We start from the raw sequence: 16,956 nt of genomic DNA, 5'->3' as shown, positions 1-16,956 counted from the left end.
GTCTACTAAGGGACCAATCTATGGTTGAAAGAATTTGGATCGGAGAGATTAGAAACACTATTGGAAAGAAGGTGGATACCCATGACTTTAGAACTCTAACCATTTCTGCCTCTCAACTCAGGCTTCTTACCCGTAAGTAACAAAATTGTCTGGGGTGCAAATTTCCAGCCCCCATAGTTAGGGTTTGCGCATCCCATCCTCCCAATGCTCCTGGAGTCATCTCTAAAGACTATCGATGCTGCTGGGAAGTTTCCAAGCACCCTGAGCGTTTACTACTGTTGAGTATTCTGCTTGGATGGGTGTGTAGAAGACAGTTAGCTATAGGCTAAGCTGGAGCTCACTCAGCATCCATTTGAAGGCTGAGTGATGTGATGTCTGGTGTCCTCAACAGAGAACATCATGGAAATGACCAAACCGGTGGGTCACTAATCGTGTGGCATCTACACTAACTGGGATAGGTGTGTTTAAGTCACTCAGCCAATCCACTCAGATTAACTTGCAATGTGGCCCCAAAGTCCACCGACAGTTTTCTTAATGGGGAGGTCACAGTGGACACCGTGTTAGCCAGCTTTTGTGCAAATAAGGAACTCTCAGTTTTTAAAGTGGATTCTTGAAATGCATTAGACACTGTAGGCAAAGCATTCTAGGGTTTCTTTATGGATCCCTACCACAAGAAAAGACGGGCATCAGCTTGTCCTAATGTACAAGCTAGTAAGTAAAGACAAAGCGCTGCACACCCTACATGCAGAGCTCAGCTCCAACACCCAACCCTGTCTTCTGCCCTCTGGTTTCACAAATTAGACACAAATGGTCCTTTTCCCTGCCCGCAAGCAGTTTCTAGTCCTACAGGGGAGATAAGCAGAGCCACAGTCACCAAGTAATGGCAGAAAAGATCAGAGACAAACTCTTCCCAACAGAGAAGACACGGCTAAACAAAAGGGTAGGCGATAGCTATGGATCATACGCACAGCTAGGGAAGTTTGACCAAAGCCCAGTTAATGTCTGTACATGAAAAATAAAATATTTTTTACATATATCTTGCTATGAAATTTGTGACAAAGACATCCGGTCTTTTCCTTGATTCTTCAGAGGATAAGCGAGAAACCAGACTGGATCTGTCTGACACAAAGTTCTGTGACATGAGCCAGGGAGATGAGTTATGGGAAGGAGGCACACAGGAAGATTACTGTGGAGATTCGGGAAACCTCAGAGCTCACCTCAGGAGTTCACTCACTGGTTAATCTTAGTATGCAAGCAAGCAAGTTCACACTAAAGAAGAAGAAAATAAGAGGGAAAACGTCACCCTGGACAAGGCTAAGTAGGAAGGTCTGTAAGTCTTACAGCTCTGCCCTGTCCCCAAACAGAGCTTCTGAGTCACCATCCCTAAAAGAAATGCATTACTACGGCCACGTAATTACCACTTGAATTATTCTCCACACAGACATCACAGGTTTTTATTTTTGTGATTTGCTTTAATTAGGTAATTTTGTTTTCATTGCTTCGGTAATTGATTTGAATACAACATTAATAACTGCTTTCTATCTGGGTACACATTTAGTTTCAAATAATATTGTGAGTCTGTTTACCTGAAAACACTCATACATATGAAAAGCAAAGCATCTAGTAAAAGATGAGGGTTTCTTGTTAAATTCTTAAGATAATGATTTAGACAACTTTTAAAAAATGATGTCCATGAAAAGCAAAGAGCAAGATCTTTCCGTCCATAGAAGATCATGTAATAAGACAATAATATATATTTAACAGGTGTGGGGTCCTTCTTAGCTATTGCTTGACTCAACATTCCTCAACTTAAAAACCTTATGAACAACTCATTAATAACTATCAGTCTGTTTAACTTGCCATATGCCAGTTACCACTCGGGAAACTGTTCATCCATAGCTTCTAATGCTTATTACTACTGTGACCAGGTAATGCCCAAGTTTCCCAATCAAGCTGAGATCCATGCGGTCTTTCCAGGGTACCCACATATGGTACGTGTCAGGGGAGGAGAGAGGAAAACCCACTCAATTCTATAATTTTTAAAATATAATGAATTACTTTTCAGCAACAAATAACATATTGTATAAGTACCATCAAAAGTTGTAGACTTGGGAGATGGAGAGATGGCTCAGTGGTTAAGAGCATTGGAGGCTCTTCCAAAGCACCCACATGGCAGCCAGGAACTCCACTTCCAGGGGACCTGACGCCATCACACACACATACAAGCAGACAGAACACCAATGTACATAAAATATAAATAAGTAATTCATCAAAAGCATTGTAGACACTTCTGAGATTGACTAAGTGTCAGGATTAATTTTAGTCATTTAGATATTATATTTAGGATGGGATATCATTTTGCAAAGTATGTCTTAAAAAAATAAAATGATTATTTTTAATAGTTTTAAATTTTGTTTTCTTAGGCATATTAAGCACATTCATTAACTTTGTTTAATTCTTATTTTTTCAACAGGGTAGCCCTGGCTAGACTAAAACTCACTTTGTAGACCAGGCTAGCCTCAAATTCACAGAGATCCACCTATCTCTGTGCTCCCTAGTGCTGGCCTTAAAGACTTGAGCGGCTGTACCTAGTTTGATCTTATTATTTATGATCCTCATAAACCAATTCTTTATAGTAGTACACATAAATTTCATCCCATAAAGGTTTACTGAAGAATTAATGCAGGGTTAATTCCAGAAAAAAATGTTTCATCTGGCAAAAGCCAAGGTGGGTGTTCTGGAACCTTGGTGGAGTGCGAGCTACAGAGAATCTGTTCACTTAGTGTCTATGTAAGAGACACTTCGGGAGGCAACAGTAACTGGTCAGAAAGCAAAGTAGGTGCAAAAGTCCATCTCCTATGCTGAGTACCAAGCACCTTCCTCGACATCACCTTCCAGAATGGGAGGGACAGAGAGAGGCCTTACAGTAAATGCCAGACTTGTGTCAAATCCAGGCCTTTTCCCACTGCAGTGAAGGAAGACATCAACTGAGGGACAAGACTAATATTTAAGGCATCCTTGATCATATTAGAATATCCTAGTTAGTCTAGCTCACATACAGAAAAGTATTAAGGCATTATGGAAAAGATCAAAGCAACCAGTGAGTCCAAAATGGCCTTTGGTCACAGCACCAGTTTCTTAGATAATCTGTTGTAGGCACTGCTAGTTACACACACACACACACACACACACACACAGAGAGAGAGAGAGAGAGAGAGAGAGAGAGAGAGAGAGAGATCGCTTGGGCTGGCTTCCAACTAGTTATGTAGGAAAGGATGACCTTGTACTCCTCATCTTCTTGATTTCCCTTCCTAAGCGCTGAGATTACAGACACACGTGTGTTACCTACCAAGTCTGCTCTAATGCCCTGACGGACACAGAATGCAGGGCATTCTGCATACTAGTCCAGCACTCCATCAACTGAGCTCCATCTGCAACGCCTGCCCTCAACTGTCATGCTGCTTTCTACTAGCCAGTGTTCTTCGGCTCAAACACCGAAGGCACCGGTTTTCCTAACCACTCACCCTCGTTTCTTCCCACTGAATTCAAGGCTTATCCGCTCGCCTTCCAGAGGAACCACTCTTATTGCCACATTCCTCACTCAGGAAAGATTCCTTGATTGACTGATAAATTCTGATTTTCCTTTGTTTATATTTTCTGAGAGAACAGGAACTGGAGGATCCTATTTCATTTGCCATTTGACTGTAGGCTAGCTCTTATTTTACCAGTGGAGTTCTTTTCTTTTCTTTTTCCACTCACGAATTCGCTATTCTGATTTTTTTAAAGCTGTCTTTTTCTATTATTTCATCTGCTCTCTCTCTCTCTTCCCCTCTCTCTCTCTCTCTCTCTCTCTCTCTCTCTCTCTCTCTCTCTCTCTCTGTCTCTCTCTCTCTCTCTGTCTTTCATATACCACAGTCATTTGACTAAAACCAGTTTCTGTCAAAACATGTTCATATAAAAAAAATAGCACTATTGGTCTGGGAAGATGGCTAAGTGAGTAAACTGCTTGCCGTGCCTACTTTTTTTAAAAAAAGCCAGTTGTGGTAGCATGCACCTCTTACCCTAGCTTTGGAGGGTACAAAGACAGGCAGACCTCATGGGTTCACTGGCCAGCCAGTCTAGCCAAATCAGTGAGCTATGGGTTCAGAGAGAGACCTAGTCTCAGAAGAGCACTCTAAAGAGCAATAGAGGAAGACAGCAATGATGACTTCTGGCCTCACATGTGTACAGAGAGAGAGAGAGAGAAAGAGAGAGAGAGAGAGGGAGAGAGAGAGAGGGAAATGAAAGCAGAAACATAACATTTAAAAACATGAAGCAACACTCAATGGAGTCATACACTCATGGGCATGCAAAACAGAATAAATAAAAAGGCTATTATAAGAAAGTAAACTCGCCTGTCCTATATGAGACAGCACAGAAAACCTATGTGTAAATTTGCCATTGTCTGCTACAAACTCTCCTTTGCCAGAAATCATTTTAGCACCTGGATGTGCATTGCTAAGTGCACAGCATCTTAATCTATGGATGAATGTCCCCCACACTTGGGAGGACAGCACATTATGTGAAAATTCAATTGTGGCATAGCCATTAAGAAAATACTTTACACAGCTAGGTGGCGGTGGTGCACACATTTAATCCCAGCACTCAAGAGACAGAGGCAGGGCAGTTCCAGGACAGCCAAAACTACACAGAGAAACCATCTCAAAAACCAAACAAACAAAAAAGTAAATACTTTACATATAACTAAAATAGGATTCAGTAAATATGAGGGTAATATTTGCCTACAGGAAAGCCTCCAGGTTTCAGAATTTTCCCTTAGAAGCACTTGACCATTTTCAGAGGGTGTGACATCCCCGCCATTTGGGGTTAACCTCCTGGGGTCCCAGCGGCAATCAGCCCTCTGACAGAACACCTCCATGTTTTATGTCTTTTAAAGACGGCTAATTAAATTCATTTATTTGTTTTTTTTATTGCACAAGTAACAAGCGTATTTGTTCTTTACAGGAGTTCCAAAAATGTAAACCTTTTTAGAATTAAAAACAACAACAACAACAACAAAGGCTCGTCTATACTTACAAATCATAAAACTGCACAAAAAGTGCAACGTTTTCTCTTGGTTGTGGTTCTATAGGTTCTATAGGAACTTATAGGGTATGTTCATATATATGTCTTAAGACTTAAGGAGCATTATCTTGTATATAATAGAGTAAGATCTGTTGCCTAATTAACTAATAGGCTTTCTGATTTGTTGATTTTTACTGACACTAAAGCCACTCAAATTCACTAAAACATGAACAGAATTAGCTTCACTAGGGTGACTTGTGTAAAAACCACCTGTGGCTTCACGTTGCTGAGACACAGCAGAATCTATTTTTTTCTATTGTTCTGGTTCCCGGCTCTGAACCTAATCAATCACTGGGCCATAAGTCTGAGACAGGCGAAGTGCATGGTTCACACTTATGAGAATTTAGCTTCACAGCAAATACCAGTGTGCTTTTTCTAGCTCTCAGTCAGTATAAGCAGAATCAAGTACTCTTTTCAAATGCTTTATGGACATTTACCATTGTAGTAGAACACGCTTTTTCTGTCTGTCTGTCTGTCTGTCTTTCTTTCTTTCTTTCTTTCTTTCTTTCTTTCTGTCTGTCTGTCTTTTTTTCCTCCTCCTCCTTCTCCTCTTCCTTTTCCTCCTCCTCCTTCTTCTTTCTCTTCTTCCTCTTCTTCTTCTTGTTTTGTTTGTTTTTCAAGACAGAATTTCACTGTGTAGCCTTGGCTGTCCTGGGCTTGCTTTGTAGACCAGGCTGACCTCGAACTCACAGTGATCTGCCTGTCTCTGCCTCCTCAAGTGCTGGGATCACCGGCGTGCGCCACCATGCCCAGCTTTATATTTCAAAAACCATAATCATCAGTATTTTTGCTGTGTGTAAGTTTAAAAGAGTACCCCAAAACAATTAGGTATTAAATGCTACAAATTAATATTAAAGGTCCCACTTTCCAACTTTCAGATAATAAAGAAGTGATCTCGGCAATGCTTTATGAAAGAAATGGATGGATCTTTTCAATCAGTAATTACACAAATTCTCAGTCCTATAATAAGCTACATAAATGCCACTTTCAGCCTAAACAGTAACCAATGTATTGAAACTTCAGGGACATCCGACCATCCAAAAGGTAAAGATTTGTACAAGCTTAATCGAAAGATCATCTAGAAGTCATTTTATACGGAAAATATATTTCTGAATGTAACTGCTAGGCATTAAAACGTGAATATGTCAAACAACTAAAGTAAGACTTGCAACTCCACGATAATGGCCATAGTAGAAAATGTCTCTACAGTGCAGCATAAACAGTGGCTCCTCTTTAGAACGCAACTGGAAATGGCTTCACTTTAATTCACTGCAATGAGACTAATGTAGCACCCCCCCCAGCGCTTCAGAACGTTATCAAGCCTTACGTTTAGTACGAAGTAGGCAGAGTCGATACAGTCAGGTGTAAGGAGATCTACGGCTTCAGTGATAATAAGAGAGTGATGACAAAAATGTCAAGGGTGTCGACACCATGAATGTTAATTTATTAGAACGTGACTTTTCACTGATTAATTACAGGCTCCTCAGAATATCTGCGGTGCACAGGAAAAGTTAATTGAAGCATTTCATCTTGTACATGCTACTAAAAACAGCTTTAAAGAAGTGACAGAGAGCTGCCTTTAAAATTACATATGGAATTCAATCTGTAAACTCTAAGCGTGCTGTGTAAAGATGGCACAATAGCACTGAAGGCGATGACACCTCATAGAAGCACTTAAGGCATCGTTACCTTAGGCTCCGCTGAAAATGACTGTACAAGAAAACTTAAAGACAGCTCTAGACTCCAACAGATCATAATGGGGGCTCCCTTCGAGATGATAAAATTGAAAAGTGAGTCCAGGGATAGGCAAGTCTACATTGAGAAACCCTGTCTCAGGGGAAAAAAAAGATGATAAACTTTTTAGAATGAGATATTATAAAAAAATAAACCCATACTTAGAAAGAAACAGGTAAATTAGAAATCAAAGATTCCAAATTATTTCAGCTTGGTCAAAAGCACCTTACTTAAACAGGTATGCAATATGTGAGACTAAATTGTTTTTTCATTCAATAAATGTTTAGTGGCCTCTTACAGGGCATACTGCATGTGGGGACTAGAGAGATAAAGTATGACCATGGTCCTCAATGATAGCTGGAGAAATCTCAGACTTATTTCTTTGCTGTGGTCCTATACCGCAAATATTGCTTTAAAATAGTATTTAATTTATACTAAGTATAATACCTCTTATAATAGCTAACATGACGTATTGTAATTTGGAGGTTCTCATTAGCAATGGTCACATTATGTCAGCGGCTCCAGGGAAGTAAAAGTTTGGCTTTTACCCCTTTAGGCCTGAGCTCACGGAAGGGGGCTTCTCCACGTAGGGGAAGGGGGCTTCTCCACATAGGACAGCTCTTTCCCATCTTCACCTAAAGCAGCTTTAAAGCCTCTTACACTGCGGACCGCATCACCTGCCGAGTTGAAATGTATGACAAGAGGGGTTGATAGAAGCTTTACAGGCAATGTAAGGTCACCTTCATTGAGTTAAGCTATATGATCAACAATTTACAAATTTAAGACAGATAAAAATCACATTAAAGACATAGATCCCAGGCCAACAAGTATTGTTGTTGACCTTGACCCCATGTATTAATGCAAGTAATAGATGGAATTTAGTTGAGTTAACTGAGCAAGAAGAGAATAGGAGGAGGGCATGGAAGCAGAAGAATTATTTATCATCATCATCATTGTCATCGTCATCTTCGTCGTCATCAAGCTTTGGGCTGGAAGCAGAGCTGGGGAGCCTAAATCCACTACTGTTAAAGAAGAAACTTCAGCTCCAGAGACAGCACTATCTCTACAGTGGGGCTAAATACATTGTGCCATTAAAAACTTGAACCTATAACCCTCACCAAATGATCTTTACCCATTACCCATGCAGGTCAGTTCACAAGACAGAAATGATCTGAGCAAGACCAGGGTGTGTGTTGGGGGCGAGGGGTGGGGTGCAGGTCCTATGTCATGGAATGAAATAACAATTCACCTGAACCTCTAAGGATGGCCTCTTCAAAACACCTCATAGTTTTCCATTCCTTAACATCAGCTATGTATCTCAAGAAATGGTTGCTAAACCAATTAAGTACTTATTTTAAAGAGTTCTGAATTTTATGCATAAAGAGAGCCTTGGGTGGTTTTATCATTAACGTTCATATAAAATACGACGGTGTCTTAGGAAATTACTATTTTAGATAAAATTCTCAAATACATATTTTTAAACAAACTGTTACAGTTGTTATACACTATTCCCTAGATAATATTATAGATTTTTTAAAAAATACATATAGTATCTACACATTTATCTCAGAGTTCTGAAAAACAATCTGGATTAGAATGCTAAACTTCTTTTGACTATGCAGCAGGACTGACCAGCGCTTAGCTAGCCATTCGTCGTATGTGTTAAACTACATGGTTATTACTAAAGATACAGTTAAAGAAGAAAGGTAATTCAGAGTATAAACATGGGGTTTATGGCACATATTAGGCTTTGGATTTTAAATATGTGTATGTGTGCCTGCCCACTGGTGAACTGCACGGGAGCCGTGGGAGCCGTTGCAGGGGCCGCGTGTTGCATTTTGCTCGCTGAAAGCCTCTTTGATGCGGGTTTTTGTTTTTGTTTTGTTTTGTTTGCGGAACATGTTTAATTTTGGGACAGCATCTCCCAGAGTAACTTGGAATCCGTGATGATCCTCCTGCCTCAGCCTCCCAAAGACTGGGGCTATAGGCTGAAGCCACAACACTGGGAATAAAACAACTTGAACACAGTGTGTGTGTGTGTGTGTGTGTGTGTGTGTGTGTGTGTGTGTGTGTGTAATTTATAATATTAAACATATCAAAAAAAAAGTTTTAAAGAGAAGGGCTGGGATATCCTATTTAAAAGCCAATGAGTCAATCACACAAGTGAACTCAACTTCTGATAGTAGATTTTTTTTAAAAAAAAAATGATTCTGTTAGGCAAAGCGTTTACAAAATCGCGTGCTTATTCATTTCAACAGAGAATATTTGCTTAATGAGATAATTGAGGGAATAAGGCCACTGATCAAAATTCTAACAATTACTGATTAATGAATTTTTAAGAAACACTAAAGTAGTGCTAAAGTAATACAGGAGCAAAGTAATGGGACTGAAGAGGCAGAGCAGTCGCTAATGAAGACTTCATGCTTCAATCTACGCTGTCTCTTTCTGACTCTCAACTCCCAAATTCAAAAATAGAACTTTGCCCACTGACAGGATGCACCCCAATAGAATCAGGAACTTAAGGGTCATCCTCAACTCCCCACCTCCTTCACTCTGTCAAAGTTCTGTCCACTTCAAAACGTGCCCCGAAGCCTTCTCTTCCTCGTCATCCTACTACCATGAGCTCTGATGGCTTGTCACGTAGCCATTACAGCACCCTGTTAAAGATGGCCGACTCCCCATCCACGGCCTGCGCCCTTCATGTTACAGCCACTAAAAGCTACGCCAATCAAAAAACCTGAAGTCAGCTGCTTTGGTAGCACCCTGGACTCCACTAAAAGTTAAAGCCAGGCTTCCTGTCATACAAAATAGTCCAGCGCCCTACCTTGATTAGTTCTCCAGAGCCATCTCTGGCTTCAAATTCCTACAGACCAACTTTACACTCCAGAAATACAAGCCTCCTTTCCCAGAATGCTGTATGCTATTCCTCACCCCTTAACGGGAGTAGACATTTAATGAACGTCTCTCACCTCTCCTCTTACTCCTCTGTACTTACTACATCTCAGTTCGAACAGTTCTCTCTAGAACATTCCCTCTGAAACCATGTGACTTTTCTTACCTCTCAAGACCCAGCTGACTACACTAGGACACTGAGAGTAAGTTTCTGTCTGTTCCTTCACAGTATGCTTCCTACAGGAAAAAAAAAACTAGAGGAGCTCTGCATTCCCCCTCCTTGTAGAGACTAGCAGGCAAACATTTGCTAAATGAATCAACTAGAGTAACAAAGCAAACCATCAAATGTCTAAGGCTACGACAAACAAAACTATACCCCGCCAGAAAACGTACACTGTGGCCTACAAAGAGATTATAAGATATGAATATACAGCTTTCTGGGCTAGAGGGATGGCTCAGTGGTTAAGGACACATACTGCTCTTGCAGAGGATCTGAACTCGGTTCCCAGAATGCACTACTACCTCTAATTTTATCTCCAGGGGGTCAGCCACTCTCTCCTGTACTCTACAGGCACCTGAACTTGGGCACACCTGTCCCCAAACAGACACACTTGTTAATATAAGTGAAAGTAAAATAAATTTTTATAACAGAGTTTATCATACTGAACTCAGAAGCATTTCATGAGATTAAGTTTTAGCTGGGAACTCTAGCACAGATCTGATTGTCAACATGGATGGAAAACTCCATTAAGGTTTTTTTCTTTGCTCTGTCTTAGTGACTGGTGTCTTTTGGGGACAATGTTAAAGGTGCCTACATATACCAAAATGAAAAAAAACCTTTACTTATGAACACTGAAACCAGTAAAAGAAAAATCCAGCACACAGGCAAACTCTACCGCTTTCTAGCTATATGCTTCATAGACGCACTAAGTAATAGATGATATTTTTTCTTCTATTTTTATACTAAACTATCAAAAATACTGTCTCTTGTCCATGGCCCCACGCAGTAAGCAGCCAGAGCAAGAGGCCTAGATTTCAAACAACCCTGGATCTGAAGACAATCCCTTCTCTGTGTGAGTCATTTGTACATAATAAACAAGGAAACAAACAAATAGCTTGCCTCTTCTGAGCAATAACCTCGGTGAGCATGTATCAGATCCCACAATGCGTTGGGAGCTCTGCTGAGCACTTTTCACTTATTGCCTCATTTAAACATCACAACAGCCCAGTGGGGTCGGTTTTAGTTACCCTCAAATTACAGGTGAGAAACTGGAGCTGGCAGGTGTCAAGGACAATGCCAGACTTCACATTTAAGGTGTGTGTGTAGAGACGGGGTGAGAGGTGGGGGACCTGTAAGTTATTAAGGAAACAGGAATTCTAACATGAGTCAGTGACTGCTCACATGCCTTTCGATGCTCAGCTTTATGCTAACAAATGGAGACTCCCCCACCCCCATCACCACTGCCCTGCCTCAGAGAGTTATTGTAGAGACTAAGTAAATGATATGAGAAGCATTGGAGAAGCTAGTGTACCCTCAACACTGACAAGCCACCTCCCCGCCAAGCAGCAGTAATAAGAACCGTAAGGAAAATTAAATTCACAGGTATTCCTAAATATCCCTTACTGGTTACAAAGTAGAGATATTCTGACTCTCTATTCACAAAGGGAAAGTACTATCAGATTAGTGCGTACACATATATAAATATTAAAAAGGAAAGGAAAGCAACGTATCCTGCTTTATTTTTTGACTGTGATACTTGTTTCCCCCAGACTATGATAAGATGAAAATACTTCAATATTCAACATTTATCAGTGCATCATAAGGGAGGAGAAGCATTGGGTCCAGAGGTCTTCCAGGAAGGTTGCTCACAGAATGATTGACAGTGAATTTAATCAATCACATAACATTTAAAAACACAAGAAATTACTTCCACTAGGAGTGACAGAGTTCGGCAGAGATAGACAACCTTTCTGTGGAAAGTTGTCTTGTTTTTTAATGACAGACCTAATTCTCAACCTCTAAGCAGCCTAAATGGAGTAGCTCGGTTGGAAGAGGGGCAGAGGAAGAAATGCAATGGGCTTGCTGCATATGACCTGTAAACTCTTGCTCACACTTGCTTCCTTCTTAACTTTTTCCTGTTTTTCTCCTTTTGATAGTCATGACACTTAACTGTGACAGGTGTGAAGACATCAAATCAGAGCTTTTTGTTGCTGTTTTCAATTTTCTAGCAAATGAAAACTAAACATCAACACACACACACACATGTATCTACACACAACCATACATGCACACACACACACACACACACACACACACACACACACACACACACACACAGAGTTAGGCTTTACATCAAACTCATCGGGTGTTATATTAGGGTGTGTCCTATGGAAATGCAATCAAGGATGACTGCCAAACTAAGCAGCAGAAGAAACTCAGAAAGCCAGGGAATCCCATAATGAGCTATATTGTACAAATCACACTGGAGGGCAGAGTGACAAGAATAATGACATTGCACCATCCACACACCAATACTCCTTTACTTCTGAAGTTCTTTTTTTTTTTTTTTTTTTTTTTTTTTGTCACTAATACATGGATCCACATTGGACACATCAGGCACCATCACGGGCTGACATTGCATAAACAGCAGTTAGCTAAATCAACCCGCAGGACGATAGCTATCCCAACTCTGAGAATTTTGTCTTTCTTCGGTGACTTAAGAGGTCAACCGATCTCCTCGAGCCTCAACTTTCACAGGAGGGAAATAGAACTCATGATACACGTCTGCTTCCCTGTGTTCTAAAAACGGAAACTAGCTATGAAAAGGAGGAATGTAAAACGCTATGAAAAGAATAAACTAGATTCCCTGTCCTGATTGCGAGTGAGTGCCTTGCAAAACTCGAATTACTGCTCCTTCTGATTCCACACATGCCACTAGACACCAAGCTCACCGATGAGCAGCAGTGACAGCATAGCTGCTCCTCCTGGAGCTTTAAAGTGACAGGAACTGAGTTTAAGTCACGGTGTGTTTTCATGTCATCTCGGTTGTAACCTTGCCAAGGAAATACCTTTATTGGCATGAAAGTAGATGTAAGGAAAAATTATGGATTTAGAACCTTGAAAAAATATCCAAAGACTGGTGAGGTGGTTTCAGTGAGCAGAAGGGTTTGCTGTCCAGCCTAAGAGCCTGAATTTGACACCCACGATCCACACAGTGGAAGGTGGGAGTTGACGCCAACCAACTCTTCCACGGCCTTGCCATGCATACCATGGCACGTGCGTACGCAGATACATTAGTTAGTTAATGCAATTTTTTTTCAAGGGTAAATGTTTAAAAAAAAAAAAGGCCAACTGTACAACTGTAAGTATTGGATAGTTTGCAACTGATACTGAAGTGAGGGTTCAAGAACTGGAAATGAGCCAACCCAGAAACAGACTGCACCACAAGGGAAGTTTCATCCCACGGGCCGAAACACAACACAGATTATTTCTCTACCATTCTATCGGAGTTAGACAACTCAGATCCTTAGCTCCCAGATTTCTATTTCTAAAATCGCTTAACAATGTGTGTTTCCAGGAGCCGTCAGGGCACATGCTGTCATCCCTGACGCCGAAGATTGTCAGCCAACTCAACAGGGTCACTAATGATCTCAGGCAACAACTGCCCATCCTCTTATCAAAGGGATCCGTATTCCAGAAGAAAAAGTCAAGGTGTTGTTTGGAAAATGGCTCTAAAACACAGGAAGGAACCATTACAAGATGTTAGGGTCACTAACATCTGTTACTTCCTTGAAGGTTATCTTATTCATGGTTTTAAAACTCAAAACTTTCAGGCATTATAACAATCCTTCTTTTCTCTCCCAACTCACCCCTGCTCTATTGTAGTTCTGTCAAGTACCGATAGCTGCTGTCATTGGCTTTGATGCCACAGTTGGCACCTGGTGTCCTGACGCCCTTCATCTTAGAATAGCCCCTGAGTCCTCTAAACAGATGATTGGTGCCTTACACTGATACTGACCCCTTTCCTAAAGGCAGAGCAAGTGTGTGATGATACACTACTGCTGTTATGGCCAGGAAGCTAGTTTATGAAAGGCCAAGGCTTGTTTTTATGTCTTTGTTTTTGTTTTACTTCTTCTCCTTTATTCTAAGCTATTTATTTAAATAGAATCCTTTCCCCCCTCCTACCCATAGATCCTTCTTTCCAGCTCCTAGACACTATCATATCCTGCCAGAAAAGTTTTCACACTGACTTCTAGCTTTAACACTTCCGATCCAAACTTTAATCCCACATTTGGAAGAAATAAATTCGCAAGAAATAAATTTGAAGATCTCCTTTTAATGCAGAGAACATGCTATTTCCATTAATCAAAGTCAAAAGCATAATGTAAACGGATAAAGAAGCAAGTGGTCTCACATACAAGAGAATTTTCAGGCCCCACATACAAAATTTATGCCATGTTCCAAACATCTGAGTGACTGATTCTAGGTCTCTGTTCTAATTAATGGACAAGAGTCTTTCTCAGACTTTATTTGCTTTGGCAATCTAAAATGCCGATGCTTCTCCTAGATCTAACAGAGAGGGAAACTGGGTATCTTCCCCATCTAACACCTAAGTGGGTAACCTAGATACTGTAAATAGAGGCTACATAAAGGATGCAACAGACAGCTCTGAAGTCGGAGCCAAAGTATTTAACCAGCAATTCTAAAAACATGTAGAACTTAGCCAGAACTGTACTAACAAGGAATTGCCACAGGCTAGAAAAAAATTTTTTTTAATTACCAAACCTAAGTTCAATGTTGTTGGATGAGAAAAGCTCCAGTGTGTGTGTGTGTGTGTGTGTGTGTGTGTGTGTGTGTGTGTGTGTGTGTTGGGGGGACTCTCATTTGTTCAAATCAATCATTTCTATACTTTGCAATGTTTATTTTAAAAGAGAAGGGAAATGCCTTTTTGAATGAAACAATCAGCAAAGCAGATCACAAAGGGCCAACTAAGTAAGGAAGCATTTTTCTTGCTGATTTTCTGGTGGTGACTAAAAATGACAGGCTAGTCCAGTCAACAGTTACTCTGTTTTTAACAGTAGCTAAAGATTAACTAGAAAACAACAGAAACCCTATGTAAATCTAAGTTGACATTTTTATGAAAAAGTTGTTTCTGACAAAAGCACAGTCTACCAAAGTACTAATAATATTAAATATTAAATGTAAAATCTCCATATACTATTACAGTAATATAACTTTTCTCAAATCAATAAGAAAAAAAAAAAAGAACGCTGCACGATGTATTACAGGAGGTTAACAATATAATTCAGCAGGAATCCCCCGACAACATCATTATTTTCACCTTACTATATCACAGAGGGATTTCGAGGCCCACCTCCAGAATGAAAGTTTCTGAATAAGTTTTCCTCATTCATAAAAAGAAAGAGAACTCTTAAATAGTTCAATCAGAACTTCAAGCCAATAGCTAAAATCATTTGAGGATAATGAAGTGGAAAAAATGTCTTCAAGAGAAACTTGCACACTTTTGCTTAGCATTCAGAAGTCTTCATTGATAAAGCTTATAGTTTTACAGCAGTTTAGGTCAGGGTAGCAGAGAGAACGTGAAAGAGAAGTTCTCTCAGATAACCAGAACTGACTTAAGAAAATGCTTGTAATTAAGTAGGTTATTCAGCCTTCCTCAGTTGTTAAATCTTCAAAGAAGAAAAGTCTTCTTCATATATTACCCAACTAGAAAAGCTATAAATTAAACTAAACTTAACATAAACCATGTCCTTTCTATTTAAGACTATAACTATACCCAAAGTGTAAAGGAAACACATCTCAAGTTTGTTGAGAGTGAGAGGCAGACCACCTGCACTTCGTTAACTAATCTGATAAGATATTTTATTTAAAAGACAAACTACAATCTTCACAAATAAAAGCATCTTGTCCTCTCACACTGACAGCACGCCAGTTGCCTTTTTATTACACCCAACACTGTAGGTGACAGTCCATCTCAGAAACAAGAAACACTGAAGAGCAAAAACTGTCATTCCTGAAAGCCAACAGCCACCTTCCAACTCTTTTTTTTTCCTGGACAATCTGAAGCAGACTGCTTTCGACTTTCTTAAAGAAATGGATGCAAAAGAGTTCCACAAATTTTCAACGACATTTCACTTTAAATCCTCTGAAGGAGAAACTTTTACATTGTTTTCTCTCTTTTTTTCTGAGAAAGCAAGGAACAAATCTGCCACTGATATTTTAGTTTTTTACCAAGGCGGCAGAAAATTATTTCTTCTCCTTTTTTTTTTTAGAAAAAAATAATCATGAAGAGTCCTTTGGAAATTATACTTTTCCATAATATTTTTTATCAAACAACAACAACAACAACAATAAATATAGGTGTGATGCTCAACGTGAAAACAATAATCCTCATATTTCTTACCCGGTACAGGTAGGCACCAGCTAGCAAACGCCACCTTGGGATAGTTCAGACTAGTAAGCAGGCTCATGTTTTTATGATACTAGAGTGAACGGAAATAAATCTGTGTCGTCCTTTTCTTAGCAAAAGCTACAGCAGTAGCTACACCACAGAGTGAACAGACCCCACAGGCCTGACAAATCCAAATCTCTCACTTGAGAATTAAAGAAAAAGCATAAAATGAAGACTTACTGCTTGTCATGTGACTTGGGGAGGCGTGTTGTCCATTGGGTGTGCTTGAGGTGAGGTCAATGGCCATATTGGCATGTTCCCCTTCAGATGAAAGCTCATTGTCACCTGCTTTCAAACAATAAGATCTGTTGGTTTGTTTATTGTCACATAACACCTAATTATTCAGACTGCCTCATATTCACTGGGCATGCAGAATTGAATGCTCAAGAAACATGCTTTCCTTTAACAGAAATTACAAAGAAATAAAATACATACTAAATGAATGAAATGGAAAACAAAACAAAGCAAAACAAACCACAGCTGACCCGTAATAAAAAATACAAACAAACTTTATTGTCATAACACCCTTACAGGTCAGTGGGAATAGGGAGTATCTGAGGTCCAAAACAATTGTAGTGAAACAGTAAATATATATATATATAATCTAACTTAATTCTTCAATATAAAGTATTTAAAGTGAACTTGTTAAAAATGTTAGTTTGATGATTCAAAAGAGAGCTTGCTTTTTTAAAATATTGAATTTTAAAAACTAATTATTCCATATTATGTGTCT

The 16,956-nt window shown here is 39.7% G+C and overlaps 1 protein-coding gene across 16 annotated transcripts in view; it reads right to left on the bottom strand.

Moving 5' to 3' along the window:
- IKZF2 (IKAROS family zinc finger 2) overlaps positions 1 to 16,956 on the bottom strand; it is a 149,417-nt gene that overhangs the window by 127,753 nt on the left and 4,708 nt on the right. For 10 of the 16 annotated variants that reach the window (XM_084779852.1, XM_084779861.1, XM_084779866.1 and 7 more), the window contains one exon: positions 16,404 to 16,511. In XM_084779852.1, coding sequence (XP_084635978.1) covers positions 16,404 to 16,511 — 108 coding nt within the window. The other 6 variants (XM_084779860.1, XM_084779862.1, XM_084779853.1 and 3 more) reach the window with 2 other exon arrangements.

Source organism: Acomys minous, assembly GCF_964271855.1.
Source record: "Acomys minous genome assembly, chromosome: 4".
Taxonomy (NCBI): domain Eukaryota; kingdom Metazoa; phylum Chordata; class Mammalia; order Rodentia; family Muridae; genus Acomys; species Acomys minous.
Note: the sequence above shows the minus strand (reverse complement) of the source record. Positions and strands in the feature narration are given on the sequence as shown.